The 14684-nt window shown below is 40.6% G+C and overlaps 1 protein-coding gene across 2 annotated transcripts in view; it reads right to left on the minus strand.

The window, feature by feature from the left end:
- Positions 1-140: 140 nt before the first annotated feature.
- The window catches only part of mad1l1 (mitotic arrest deficient 1 like 1), a 130274-nt gene continuing 115730 nt past the window's right edge, over positions 141-14684 (minus strand). For both annotated transcript variants that reach the window (XM_034188279.1, XM_034188278.1), the window contains exon 18: positions 141-1747. In XM_034188279.1, the coding sequence (XP_034044170.1) occupies positions 1598-1747 (150 nt within the window). In that variant the 3' untranslated portion in view covers positions 141-1597. The remainder of the gene's footprint in view (positions 1748-14684) is intronic.

A 14684-nucleotide genomic window follows, 5' to 3' on the forward strand; every position in this document is an offset into this window, starting at 1 on the left:
GTACTCAGAAAATAATCTGCCTTTCAGTTTCTTCTTCAATTAAATAATTAAGAATGATCCAAATCACAGATTTTTGAATCGAATGCTATCAACAAAAAAGAAACAAAGTCAATATATGATATCTGACAGTTAGCTTGTGTCAACAAATATTTTTTACTTTTGTATTTGATTTGTCATCAGTGGAGAAAAAGTTTGGTGCAGTTGATATTTCATCTCATTAAAATTTGACCTGTAGCTCAGAGCTGCATAATGTGTTATGATAAAGAAAAACAGAACAAAAGAGGGGGACAGTAAGCGGTGTGCGATGTGTAGAATGTTTTCCCATGAGACATATGGTGACACCAGCTGGATTTCTTATACCGCTGCTGTGATAAGTGGCATTATTTTCCCTTCACTTCCTTTAGTTTCAGCATTTTATTGGACTGCTCCCTTGCTTCCTCTTCGCCCCTTGTTTATTTCTGTCATCTTTCTTTATTGCTGCTTGTCCCATCTTACAATTTTCGAGCAAACACACAGACGCCATTAGTTCAATTCATATCAGGAAGAATTAAAAATTGATCAAAATCTAAACCATATACAACGATTTTTACTCCCCGGGGTTACGAAGTTTAAAGCAGAGTTGCGGCACTCAATAAATAAAGCCGACAGAGCAACAAAGAAGGTAAACAGTACATATAAAATCCTGTAATAAAAAAAATATTTAATTTATGTAATGGGACATCATTAATCCTCCTCATAAGATCATTAGCAAATAATTTTCTGGAGGATGTAATGAGAAAGAAAGAAAAACTGTTTCTCACCTCGTTTTTTTCTCTTCTCTAAAATATGTTTAATCCTCAAATGAAACACAGACAACAGTGAAAGCACGCTTCAAATTTAGATGCATCTCAATAAACGGGTGGGAAAACTGGAATCCACTGATCTTCTATTCAGGTGGATCTGTTTTTGGTTTTTTAAATTAAAAAATCCTTGGAATAAACTCAGATTAGCTGGAAGCAAAACATGACAGAGAAAAAAGTTTTCTACTTCATGTCAATACAGCAAGGACATGAAAAGCCTGGGGTTAAAAAAAGGATCAAAAAGGGATCAGTTTCTCTATTTCTAATACATATATAAAAAAAAACAACACAAAAACTGCCAATACCAGCTGTCATTTTTGCTCTACACGGAGGACTCATGGGAGGCACCCAACCCCTCCAAAAACTCCTCCAGTAAAAACCGTTCCGAGAGGAAATATCAATGTCTCTTGTTTCAGTTCTGACGCCACCGTGTTGTTTAGAAATGCTGCATTTTTCCTCCATCAGTGATGAAATATTCAGGATACAAACAGAGGTACTGAGACACTTACTTAGCCTTTAGAACATGAAAGCGGGACACAAGTGTCCCATCAAACGCGGTGCATGTCGCCTCAACACCGCAGCACGCTGTTCACATGTCGCAAAAGATGTGGAAAAATTCCGCGATGTTTGGCTCGCTTTGTGAATACTTGATGGAAAAAGTGACAGACTAAAGGAGAGGCAGAGAGGTGAGAGAAAAAAAAACAACAAAAACAAACCAACATCATTAGGAATTTTAGGAGTCTGAACTGAATCACTGCTTAGACGGTGGTTTGACGGCTGAAAAGTTCGAGGGTCACCGCTGAGAGGAACGCTGGGATGCTTTTCTGGTGGTGAAGATGGAGGTCCACCATCTCGCTCAGAGTTTTGGAGAACTCAGTTTCCATCAGGTGCATCCCTCCACTGGAGACCTGCACACAGAAGACACACAAAGCATTAAGTTTTTCCGTCTACCTTCAAAGCGAAGAGAGATCATTTCAACTTCCTACTGGGGTTTCTCCAACATGTGTGTGTGTGTGTGCGCGTGCGCACGCGAGTTCTCACACACAGCAGGGTGAAGGTGTCTAAATCTGCGTGGATTAATTAAAAGGAATGGGGAGCCGCTCGGGGCGGTGGAGTGAAGGAGAAAGGGATGAGGCAAACGAGGGATGAAGCAATTAAGACGTTTGCAGGGAGGGTGGAAGGCAGGAAGGAGTCCCACGACACACCAGGGAAGATATTGAGACATCTGAGGAATGTCCTGTGACAGCGTGTGTGAGAAACGCGGATTTTATGTGAGGGGTATCATGAGAAGGCTCATAAAACAGAGCGTGGAAGAAAAACACCAAGACGAGAAATGAGGTGGAGAACAAAAGGCTGGAAGACGAAGGAGAAGAGCAATTCACCGAGATTAAGAGATAAAAGACTACACTACATTATTTCCCACATGGACACTTTTTACTGAAGGGCCATTCAAACAAACGCTCACCCAGCCAGTTTGATACAAAGTTAATGACCCCCACACCCCCATACAGGAATTAAATTAGAGCCGTAGCCAAAACGTTGGCTTTTTAAAGGCTCCACTTCTGATTTAAAAATGACAAATTCAAATTGCTTTGTTTCACATTCTTCAAATTAATGACAAAGTAATTCCAAAGGTACCCAAGGATCCTCAGAAAAGTCCTCTTAGATCACCGGTTAGTGTCCAAGTCTCACAACCACACAGTAACACAGGAATGACCAGGATCCTGAAGACTTGAGCCTTCATTCTCCTCATGAATCCATAAGATCTTCTCGGGTGTCTCCCAATGTCAAAGAATTTGGTGAATACCCACTGATGTAACAGGAAACCCCAAGAATAAAAACAAATTATACCATGGTCAGTGAGAATTCCATGTCTAACTGGCGTGCATTATTTTCGTGTATATGCACACGCAGTTCGGCAAGTTAAGTCACTGTAATATCACTCCGCTCTGGTCGTCATCATAGCAACGCGCAAATCAGTTGGCGCAGATCAGCTGTGTTTTGACAGGTGAATGATAGAAATGTGATAAAACATGGATTTCCAAGTGAATTTTATTTTTTTGTTGGCCAAAATAAAACATTTGAGGAATGGGAAGAGAAGGAGAGCAAACGAGAAGAACAGCAAAAGCAACGGCATAAAGATTTAACATCGGACGAACTGGACAAGATTGAAGACGGGAAAGAAGAAGAGAACACGAAAAAGTTATATTTGTGTGTTAGCTCACTGTGTGGGACCATGGTATAAGCGGATTAAACAACGAGAAGCCGTGCATTATACGGTTTGAAAGCACGGCTTCTCGTTGTTTAATCCTTACTTATTGTTGTGACGCTAGAAGATTGAAACGTGTCCATTTTATTTCACAAAAACCCCATGGAGAGTTTTAATATCTAGGTAAAGTGTAACGTTGGTATTTGTTGACATTTGTCATTCGTATTTGAAGAAAGAGAGAAAATCCTTCGTAAGAACAGTACAATTCTGTGAGCCTTTTCTCGTCTAGCGTGTCTAATGCAGAAAAACAGCTGCACGAACAGGCCTCAGATTACCAATACCACTTACGATAGATACTTTAACTTCAATTTTAATGCAGAGATTTCTTATTCGACAAAGAATCAATACTTTCTTCTTCCATATTTCTCTGAATGAGAAGGACAAGATCAATTTTTCTTCTCTATTACTGACGAGGTGCGATGCTTCACTACTAATAAACGAGTTCAACTGAAGACAAGCCAGTAAGCAACATATGAAATGTTATATATAGTCATGACATCAATCCGATCATTTAGAATCAATGACAAATACAGCAAGCTGAGCAAGGTTGATATCAGTGCAGTCATTAACTGGAAGTAAGCCTTTCCCTTTTAGATAAGCAAAGCCTTATGGGTAAACGTAGCGAACAACCTAAATCATAAACTATTCTATAACCTGTTGTATTGCTGTGCACAGATCTCGACGTACGCTGTGACCTGCTACATCCCACTTGTTGAGTATAACAAAACAAAGAAAAAACATCTAACCTGTCAACAAAACATGAGGACTTTAACACACTATTAATTTCCTAGTTTCAGCTTCAAAGCAGGAACTGTGCTGAGCAGAAGCTGCGTGACCCAAACCCTATAGATGAATGAATGCTGTTGGTACCATGGGACAATTTCCCCATTTATCTCAATTTGTTCAACATGCTCACATGCCAAAACTGTCAGGAGCGCCTGACAATTTTAGTGCAGAGCTCCCAGCATCCCCGGGCTTTAACAAAATCAACTTGAGGTGGAAAAGAGCTCTGTGACAAGCATCTTTTGCGTGAAATTGCTCTAGATGTAGCCTGAAATATTGCTGGAACCTTCTATCACTGTATCATGTAGGCACAGTCTGTGGATTAAATGCTGGTAGATGATCTGCACCTTAGCGCCCCTCTCTCTTTTTAATAACATCACATACCACAGGGCTGTCCTCGAAGACTGGAAAAAGGGTGCAGCTACAACACAGAGTGCATCTGGAAAATATTCACAGTGCTTCACATTTTCCACATTTTGTTATGTTACAGCCTTTTTCCAAAATGGAGTAAATTTATTTCCCCCCCTTACAATTCTACACACAACACCCCATAATGACAACATGATTTAAAAAAAAACAAACAAAAAAAGTAAGAAATCACATGTACATAAGTATTCACACCCTTTGCTCAATACTTTTTTGATGTACCTTTGGCAGCAATTATAGCTTCAAGTCTTCTTGAATATGATGCCACAAGCTTTGTGCACCTATCTTTAGGCAGTTTTGCTCAAACCTCTTTGCACCAATGCTCAGGCTCCATCAAGCTGGATGGGGAGCAGCAGTGCACAGCTATTTTCAGATCTCTCCAGAGATGTTCAATTGGATTCAGTTCTGGACTCTGGCGACTCAAGGACATTCACAGAGTTGTCCTGAAACCACTCCTTTGATATCTTGGCTGTGTGCTTAGGGTCACTGTCCTGCTGAAAGATGAACCATCACCCATCACATTGCTGCATTCATCTTTCCCTCAATCCTGACTCATCTTTCAGTTCCTGCTGCTGAAAAACGTCCTCACAGCATGATGCTGCCACCACCATACTTCAATGTAGTGATGGTGTCTGATTTTCTTCAAACTTGATGCCTGGCATTCATGCCAAAGAGTTCAATCTTTGTCTCATCAGACCAGAGAATTTTGTTTCTCATGGTCTGTGAGTCCTTCAGGTGCCTGTTGGCAAACTTCAGGTGGGCTGCCATGTGCCTTTTACTAAGGAGTGGCTTTCGTCTGGCCACTCTACCATACAGGCCTGATTGGTGAATTGGTTCAGAGATGGTTGTCCTTCTAGAAGGTTCTCCTCTCTCCACAGAGAAATGCTGGAGCTCTGACAGAGTGATCATCGGGTTCTTGGCCACCTCCCTGGCCCCTGCCCCCGATCTCTCAGTTTAGACGGGCGGCCAACTCTAGGAAGAGTCCCGTTTGATCTGAAATTCTTCCAATTAAGGATGATGGAGGCCACTGTGCTCATTGGGACCTTTAAAGCAGCAGAACTGTTTCTGTACCCTTCCCCATGTTTGTGCCTTGAGACAATCCTGTCTCGGAGGTCTACAGACAACTCCTTTGACTTCCTGCTTGGTTTGTGCTCTGATATGCACCGTCAACTGTGGGACCTTATATGGAGACAGGTGTGTGTCTTTCCACCTGAGCTCAATTTTGAGCTTCATGGCAAAGGCTGTGAATAGTTAGGTACATGTTATTTCTTTGTTTGTGTTTTTTTTAATATTTTATAAATCTCAAAAGAAAAAAAGAAAAAGTTTTTCACATTGTCATTATGGGGTATTGTATGTATTGTATCAGGTTTCACTTGCAACTATCCATTGTTTTTTAAGATAGTTTGGCATCAAGCTACTGACATGACTAATATTACCAGTGTTCCAATGTTGGACAACAGAAGTGAGAACAATTGTTCTATAGCGCCACTGACGGTAATCATCTGTGAGGATCAATGGAGTTTTTTTTTTTTTTTTTTTACCAGTATACTCATTTCTTTTGGCTTCTTCTGTATGCTTGGGGCCACCAATGGATGCCCTTCCTGATGGACAATGAGAATGTACAGGGTGGACTATGAACCCTGGACCTTCTTGGTGGGAAGCAAGAGTGGCAATCATTGGAGTCCTGCCTGGTTTATGACCAGCATAAAACAGCAACCATAGTGTGTGTTCTAAGTGCCAGAGATTTGTTTGAATTTATCTCACCCCTGAGTGGTTAATTTGGTTAAGCTATCTACATGAATTTGCAGGATAATTCTTGGGAGAGCCCCGCACCAATGCAGAGTAGGACTTCTTTTTCTGAATCAGGTTAACCTCTGCCTATCTAAAGTCACTCTAGAAATCAAATACCGTATTTTTCAGACTATAAGACGCACTTTTTTACATGTTTTGGCCAGGGGTGCAACCTATACTCCAGAGCGACTTATAAATGAAAAAATATACCGGTAGATTCTCATTTAATTTACCGTAATAAAAGAATTTTATGTGACAGAGTCGCTCTATGTTTTAAAATGGCCACCGGAAACGGAAATGCAATGCATCATGGGCACTGTAGTATGGTGGCCGCCCTATAGGTCATGCTGGTCACGATAACCAATCAGAGAACAGAACATTGGACGCGTATTCCTCACCTCACCCAGACAATGATTGTGAAACAGTGTGAAGCAGACGAACACGGTGCTTGCTGTTATTCCGGGAGGGCTAACAAAACAGCTTCAACCCTTGGATATCAGTGTGAGCAGAGTGTTTAAGCTGACGCTGAGAGCTGCGTGGGAGCACTGGGTGAGCGACGGTGGAGGTTTAGCGTCTGCACTTGGAAGGAGCTGGCGTCGACACCACGGGGAGGTCATGAGCTACGCAGGTAGGTGCTGCACAAACATCGGCAGCTGACACCTGGTGTGTACTATGGTCCACAGCGGGTAATGTGTCAGAAAAGAACCATTCAGCGATGGTGCGGGTTATGGTTCAGTTGCAGAACCACATTCATGTATTCTGTCGAATAAATCTCCTCAACTCAAGGTGGCGCCATTTCTTCCTTTTGCTGTCACAATATTATCATCTGAACTTTTCATGTTAAGATATCTGTATGTCCATGCGACGTATAGTCCAGTGCAACTTATTTATGGTTTATTTTTCTTTATAATGGATATAGTGGCTGATGCGACTTATACTCCGGTGCGACTTATAGTCCGGAAAATACAGTACTCCCTTTGGTAGCGACGTGCATCTGTTTGTTGCCCAGCGACAGAAATGTCAGCCAGCACAAAGCACAACAGTATGACTGGGTTCAGAGCTGATTCAGGAAAAAGCTCTGAAACATGCCTAGACATTCTGCTATGTAATCTAAGCACCCCTTTTTACTGCGTTGCATCTTTTGCACGCTCTCAAATTCATCGACAATTAATCTTGTGATGAAAACGATATAACAGCTTTTCTGGTGGAATCACACCAGCTTTCTCATCACAGCTTTTGAACACTCAGCCTAGCAGCCTCCTTAATCCCCCCCCCGAAGTTCCACAATGATGTTGTTCCTATTCCACATCCTCAGGTTCCTACCCTCTTCAGAGACACTGCACATAAATGAGTATGCGCTCAGCTCGAGAAACTATGAGAGCTCTGGGAACACGAAGCAGTAAATCAAAGAAAACACTGTGACCAGTTACCATGGAGATATCGGTGTCTGAAAACACCTTCTGTCGACGTTTGTCTACAGAACAGATTGTGCATAGGTGTGGGTGTATGTGTGTGACACGTTGGACGAGTTGGTGGAAGCCTGTGGGAGTTGCAAGCTCTGAGGTATCCCACAGCCAGTCTGAACAGAAAACTAAGACAGCAGTCTTGTTTGTGCCGCCACCAAGCATTTGGATTTAAACTGTCCAAATGTGTGTCCAGATGCACAAATTCACACACTGACAACGGTCATACAGATTTACAGATCACTAAAGGTTACACAAATGCAGATAGAAAAGAAAGATAAATGAAAGTACAACAAGATAGCCATAAACTTATTACACTTAAGATTCACTTTATTTATTATGCATTTTTTATTCCTTAGCGCTGTTTCTCCATGTTGTAATTGAGTTACCATTTCTTTTTCTTAGTTTGTTTGTTGAGTGTTACTTTGTCTTTGCATTTATTGTGGCATAGACAAAGTAATACCAGGGATGTCATTGAGAAGTTTTAAAATAAGTGAATCCCCAGAAGTGAGGGGTCACTATAATAATAAATATCCCAACATTTTAACAAAACAAAGTATACAGTGACAAGGAAAAATCTACAGCAGTTAACTCAGCATGATGGCGTTGAGAATGTAACAACCTGGCGCTCCTCCACATTTCCATTGCTTAGGGCAAACCCTACAATCCTTCACTTCCTATAGTTTGGTATTATACTTTAAACTTTGACTTGCTTCGCTATCCAACAAAGAGATACGGAGTGCGAATCACAGTATCCAATTCAGTATACAGGAGCATCTTGTCACGTGGGCGGTGCCATCTTGTGGGCAAGGTTTGAAAATGCATTATTTTTTCATATAAGTTGGTGGTTCGGAACACAAGTTTCTGAGATGAAGTGTATTACTTGCACTGGGAGCAATACTGGTTATGGACCACACATCATTGAACATGATCCCGCATGTGTGAATTGCACAGCAAGTGGAAAACCGCTATAAAATACAATCCATTTACCATTTAATATGATATCATACATGAATTAAAAACTAAAGTCCAATTATGTGCCGTTGAAGACAACAGACCAGAATGATATTCCTTCATACACGTGTGCTATCATTGTGTTAATGTCCAATGAAACCGACCAATCTGTTTAGTAGGAGTTGCGCTTACAGGACTCTTGGACAGACAGAGAGGAAGTTTTCTTATATACACAACCCAGTTTTTGTTTGCAGAGGTATAAACATACTGCAACAGAGCTAAAAACTGGGACTCTGGAATTCTCTTGAAGCTTAATCAATTGTTTTTGAAGCCGTATTTATTCCAAAAAGCAGTAAAAATCCAGGTTAAGTACAGTCAGAAGAAACGTAACTTTTTCTTAAAGTTGTGAACGCCAGTAAGTTTATGTGGGAGACATTTGTAGTTTTAGTGTCAGAATAATCTTTGCTCACAAGTACTATAACGTCGATCAACAAATGAGGCTGTCACAACCTTGACCTGATAAGCTTCTGTTGAGAGGAGGGAGTAAAAAAAGTCTCAATGTGAAAACACTGCAGTGTTCCCGTTCATGAAATAAACTGACGTCCTGAGAAGAAAATCCTTGGCTATGTGGATTTCTCTTAGGCAGGCAAGTTTCACCTGCAAACACGCTTAACGACGTACAATTCCAATCCGGTTATATTTTGTAGGATTAATTTGTAAAAACATTTTTGCACAGCAACTTATTTTGTACCCCAATGCTTTCAGCTCTATATGCTACATCCAGGAGATCCTGAATAAATAAATAAATAAATAAATAAAAAGAAACAACAACAAACTAGACTGCCAAGGGCCCTGTGGGTTATTGACTCTATTAAAGCCTAACACGAAATCATTTGTTTGGAAATATGGCCATTTTTATGCTGAAAATGGCCATATTTCCAAACAAATGATTCCACACAAATAATATTGGGACAGGAACAATATCAATGACCAATATTGTGACCTTGTTAAATTAAACGAAAAGTTATTGGACAGTTTTTGAGAAAATTGGGTCCAAATACCCAAATTGGCTGCTTTCGGCATAAAAATGGCTGCCATTTACAAATGAATGAATCTATGACTATAGTTTTTGATGTGAAGTATGTCAAAAATCCAAATTACGCCCTTGAGAAATAAGAAAAAAGTTAGTTTTTGAGAAAATTGCCTTTAAGTGCTCAAAATAGCTATTTTTGGCATAAAAATGGCCATCATTTCCAAACTAATGAATCTATGAATATGATTTTTAGATGGGAACAATGTCAAAAGTTATCCGACAGTTTGAGATATGCAATAAATGGACGACAACGATGCAGACGACTATGACGGCCGCTAACCCAAAAAACCCCACTAAGAAGAAGGTCATCTCCCACAACATTTTTAACAACTCATGAGAATTTTCAGTCTGTCATGGTTTTGTTATCAGAATCAGAATCAAATTTATTGCCAAATATCATGATCAGTCTGATCAGGATGATCAGTCTGTACTTTTTTGGGAGTGGGAGGTGGGGTAAAAGGGGGTCTCTGGCATTGTTTATAAATCTAGCAGCAGATACAAATAAGCTGTTTTTGTGTCTTGAGGTTTTAGTCCTGCTGGACCTTAGCTGTCTGCCAGACAGGACGGTGGCAAAATGTTTGTGTCTTGAGTGAGAGGGGTCGGCCACTATCTTCCTTGCTCACCTCAGGGCCCTGGAGGTGAACAGGTCCTGTAGGGATGGCAGACTGCAGTTGGTCACCTTCTCTGCTGTGTGGATGATACGCTGCAGTCTGTTCCTGTCCTTGGCAGTGTAAGCACTGTACCAGACAGTGACGGAAGAGGAGACAATGGACTCTGTAGAAGTTCACCATCATTGTTTTTGGCAGGTTGAAGCTCCTTAGCTGGTGCAGAAACTACATCCTCTGTTGCGCTCTCTTGATGAGAGAGCTGACGTTCAGCTCCCATGTGAGGTCCTCGGTGAATGATGCCTAGGTAATGGAAGGACTTCACAATGGGGACTGGGGAGTCACAAAGGGTGATGGGATTGGCCGGGACTGGGTTCTTTCTGAAGTCAACAACCATCTCCACTGAGAAGCCATTATTAAATTTTCTACCTAAAACCACATCAGAGACACTGAGGAAATGCAAAAAAAAAAAAAAAAAAAAAACCTTTTCCAGTAGAAGAACCTGTTTCTTGAATCTGGTTGATGTAGACAGAAAGGAACTGCAAAGTTGGAGCTCATAAAAATTGATTTTGCATAATATGACCCCTTTAAGGAATGATTTAATAAGCCATTAACAGACCGATTAAATTAAATCCAACATGTTACAAGAGGCTCCTCAGAAAAATACAGCAACAGGGAAAATACCCAAGAAGAAAAGCAGCGTCAGACACTCAGTTCTGAACAAATGCAAACCTAAAAGTGTTAATAAAAAGGTCAAGGGAGATCTTTTTTAATTAAAATTTTCCCAAAATCAGCTCCATTCAAATGGTGACCTTATCATTGCTTATTTGCATATTCAAGCTAGCCTGAAAGGTGTTTGAAACAACATCTGACCTTTAGAAAAACAACATGCTTTTGTGTATACTTGAAAACAAGTACATTTTCTGACCAGGCAGATGGAAAAAGATGCTGAAAAAACAGAAACAGGTGAAGTTGATGGTAAATATCAGGATTGGCATGGAAATGGAGATATGAAAGAAAACAGTTTCAGAGTTAAGAATTTAAAGAGGCACGATAGCTCAGGATCTAAACATGGCAGGCCTCAGCAACAGAGAGGAGGAGCGCCAGCCCGTTCTTCCCTTTTCTTCTGTCTATCCAATTAGTGGAAATCAATACTTGCTGACTTGGGATGCAGGGCGGAGCTTGATAGTGACCTCAGCTATCCACGCCAAGTGCATGCTGCCTGAATGACAATCATGCTCCATTAATGTTATAGACAGGGTCAGATTAAAGGTGCACCGTCGTATCCTGCCACAGTAAGCCACCACTAAAAAACAAGAACTGTTAATCCCTCACAGTACAAAGTGAAAACGTGGAAAGGGGTGAGCAACCTGACGCCACTGTGTTGGAAAATAGGTTGGTGACTGACCACATGTCAGGACCAGGTCACTCCTCAGAAGACCATTTGGTGACTTGACTGAAAAATGCTAAATAAACAGATAAGCAGGGAAGGTCCTGAGATTAGCACGTGGATGGAAGGGATTGTGTGTGTTTCACACAGGTAAACCTGGTGTTGCATCAGGAAGAACATCTGGTGTAAATCTTGTGCCAGAATCAACCATACATCTAATATATAAAGCTGACTGTGTGTGCGCGTGTGCTTGCTATGCACACGCACAATAAATAAGCAATCAACACCAACCTTGCTATGGTGACTGGGTGCCACCAAGGTGGAGGTCACTGGGTCCCTTAGGTTGAAACCGTATGTGCATGAACATGCACACGGTCTGCCTTATATATTAGATCACGACGAGAGAGAGAGAGAGAGAGAGAGAGAGAGAGAGAGAGAGAGAGAGAGAGAGAGAGAGAGAGAGAGAGAGAGAGAGAGAGAGCTCGTGTGCCCTCTCATTTCAATCCCTGTTGTAGACTATCTCTGCCTCACAGAGCCTGCAGAAGTTGCTTGACATTGCAACAATCTGCATTCAAAGTGCACAGTTACTCTATTCAAAATCAGATTGATTCACACTGCCACCAAACCATCATAAATGCTGAAAAAGGTCCTATAAGTCAGAAATTTTTTTTTTTAATTTTATTTAAACCTACACACAAAGCATACAGTGGTTAAAAAAAGTTTCACTGAGTTGGCTGGTGTTAGCTCTCAGCGTACTGCACACTAAATGTAGTTATCAATAGCAAAAAAAAAAAAAAAAAAAAATTGTGTATACTGTGAATACCAAAACAAACAAACAAACAAAAAAAGTCACTAGTTCACATAAATGAGAAATGCACATCATTTCTCTGAACTTTCCTGATCACATTTTGACATGATCAAAATGTGATCAATTGGTTAAAGTCTGCCTACCAATGTACAACTCTTCCATTAAAGTAAGAAACTCTTAAGGCAGGATTTCTATGCCAAAGAATCTCTTCAGCTTGAATGTCTCGACCTGATTTAGAGTTGTGAAACTGTATTAAGAGATGTAATGTGAGTTGAAGCAGAATTTAATCATTTGACCAAGATATCCTACAATCTCTATTTTGCTGCTCTTCAGGTTTAGCATGTAGCACCTAGAGAGCGAGAGGGCAGCAGGTGTGGACGATACGGCCTAAACATCCTCAGACGTGTGACCTGACACTTTGCGCTGGTCTTTGTGACCGCGCTGTTCCAATAAAAGCCTTAGACTGTGTGCACATGTGACAGATGGTGCTATACTGGGTAGGTGACATGCAGTTCACAAACTAGCTGACCTCTGTCTTTGCTCTCAACCACTAATGAGGAGACTTCTGTCTTTCTCGTGTTCTTGCCTCACTACTCTCCTCCACTTCATCTCCTTGAAAAAGTAGATGTGCACTGAAATTCAAAATTGTAAAATTAACTTTCCGTTTACCTTCTTCAAACTCCACCCTGACCTGCTTCTACACAGGCAACATACAAACGCATAACGAGCAATAACAAAGCGTCTTTGAATAAAGGTGACCCTCGCAGGCGTCGCTGCTTTATTTTAAATTCCACTGAAATAAACGTATGAGACAGCAGACTAAGTGAGTAATCAGAAAATGTGCAATGATTAGCTTTCAATTTAAATGCAGATTGACATTTTCTATGCAGTGTGGATGTAGGTGAGAGGAAGGAAGGTATGCTGCAGAGACAAATATACACCTCCTGCCAAAAATATGTAAATTAGCATCAAGTCCATTCATATTTATAGTCTAATCAGCCTTTTGTTTACTGGGTAAGAGCATTCTTTCATGCATGTTGGCAATAAATAATTGATGACTTTACAAATTCAACAGAAGACCATTTTGTGTGTGGTGTGCCAACTACAAAACAATGAATAAGGAATCAGCGCTAGCATAAATACATAAAAAGATAGAGGATCAGTTGTCTCCCTGTCAGTACACTATTTATGCTGTAATCAACCATACGTGGAACATGGAAAGTTCAAAGTGGATTCTCCAGAGTTATGATCTAATTATGTTACAGCACTTCTGCTAATGATGTCGAGAAAAGATTTCTGCAAATTACCAGATTACTGGAAGAAGAATCAACCACTATTTAAACCAAAATTGTTACTTTAACATCGCATGCTTGATGAATGATGGGTCATACTGTAGAAACACTAACTGCAATTAGCACAGGCAAATGAGGTAATTTCCGGAAAGCTTTCATAAACGGTAAAAAAAGAAAGAAAAGTGTTTAAAAATTAGCGGTGGAAAAGTCAGTGGTGTAAAGGACCATAGTTGATCTGTAATCCATAAGGACGGCCCCCACCATTTCAGCACAGTGTAAAATACTGATTCATTGCCACAGTGACTTGTTATTAAAGTAATAACTGCAGAAATCTCAATGCAGAGCTGCAGTGAAATCTAAGTATAAGCAGAGGGAAAACATCTGCGCACACAGGTGAATGGAGCAAGGGAAAAGCAAATGTCCCCACCACCCTACATACAACCCCTGGCAAAAATTATGGCATCACCGGCCTCAGAGGATGTTCATTCAGTTGTTTAATTTTGTAGAAAAAAAAGCAGATCACAGACATGACACAAAACTAAAGTCATTTCAAATGGCAACTTTCTGGCTTTAAGAAACACGATAAGAAATCAGGAAAAAAAATTGTGGCAGTCAGTAACAGCTACTTTTTTAGACCAAGCAGAGGGAAAAAAATATGGACTCACTCAATTCTGAGGAATAAATTATGGAATCACCCTGTAAATTTTCATCCCAAAACTAACACCTGCATCAAATCAGATCTGCTCGTTAGTCTGCATCTAAAAAGGAGTGATCACACCCTGGAGAGCTGTTGCACCAAGTGGACTGACATGAATCATGGCTCCAACATGAGAGATGTCAACTGAAACAAAGGAGAGGATTATCAAACTCTTAAAAGAGGGTAAATCATCACGCAGTGTTGCAAAAGAACCAGTGCAAGCATGAACCAGTTCAAACAGCGGTACAAAAATATGTTTTTTTCTGGGTATAGG

The sequence above is a fragment of the Thalassophryne amazonica genome, chromosome 15 (genome assembly GCF_902500255.1).
Source record: "Thalassophryne amazonica chromosome 15, fThaAma1.1, whole genome shotgun sequence".
In the NCBI taxonomy this organism is placed as follows: domain Eukaryota; kingdom Metazoa; phylum Chordata; class Actinopteri; order Batrachoidiformes; family Batrachoididae; genus Thalassophryne; species Thalassophryne amazonica.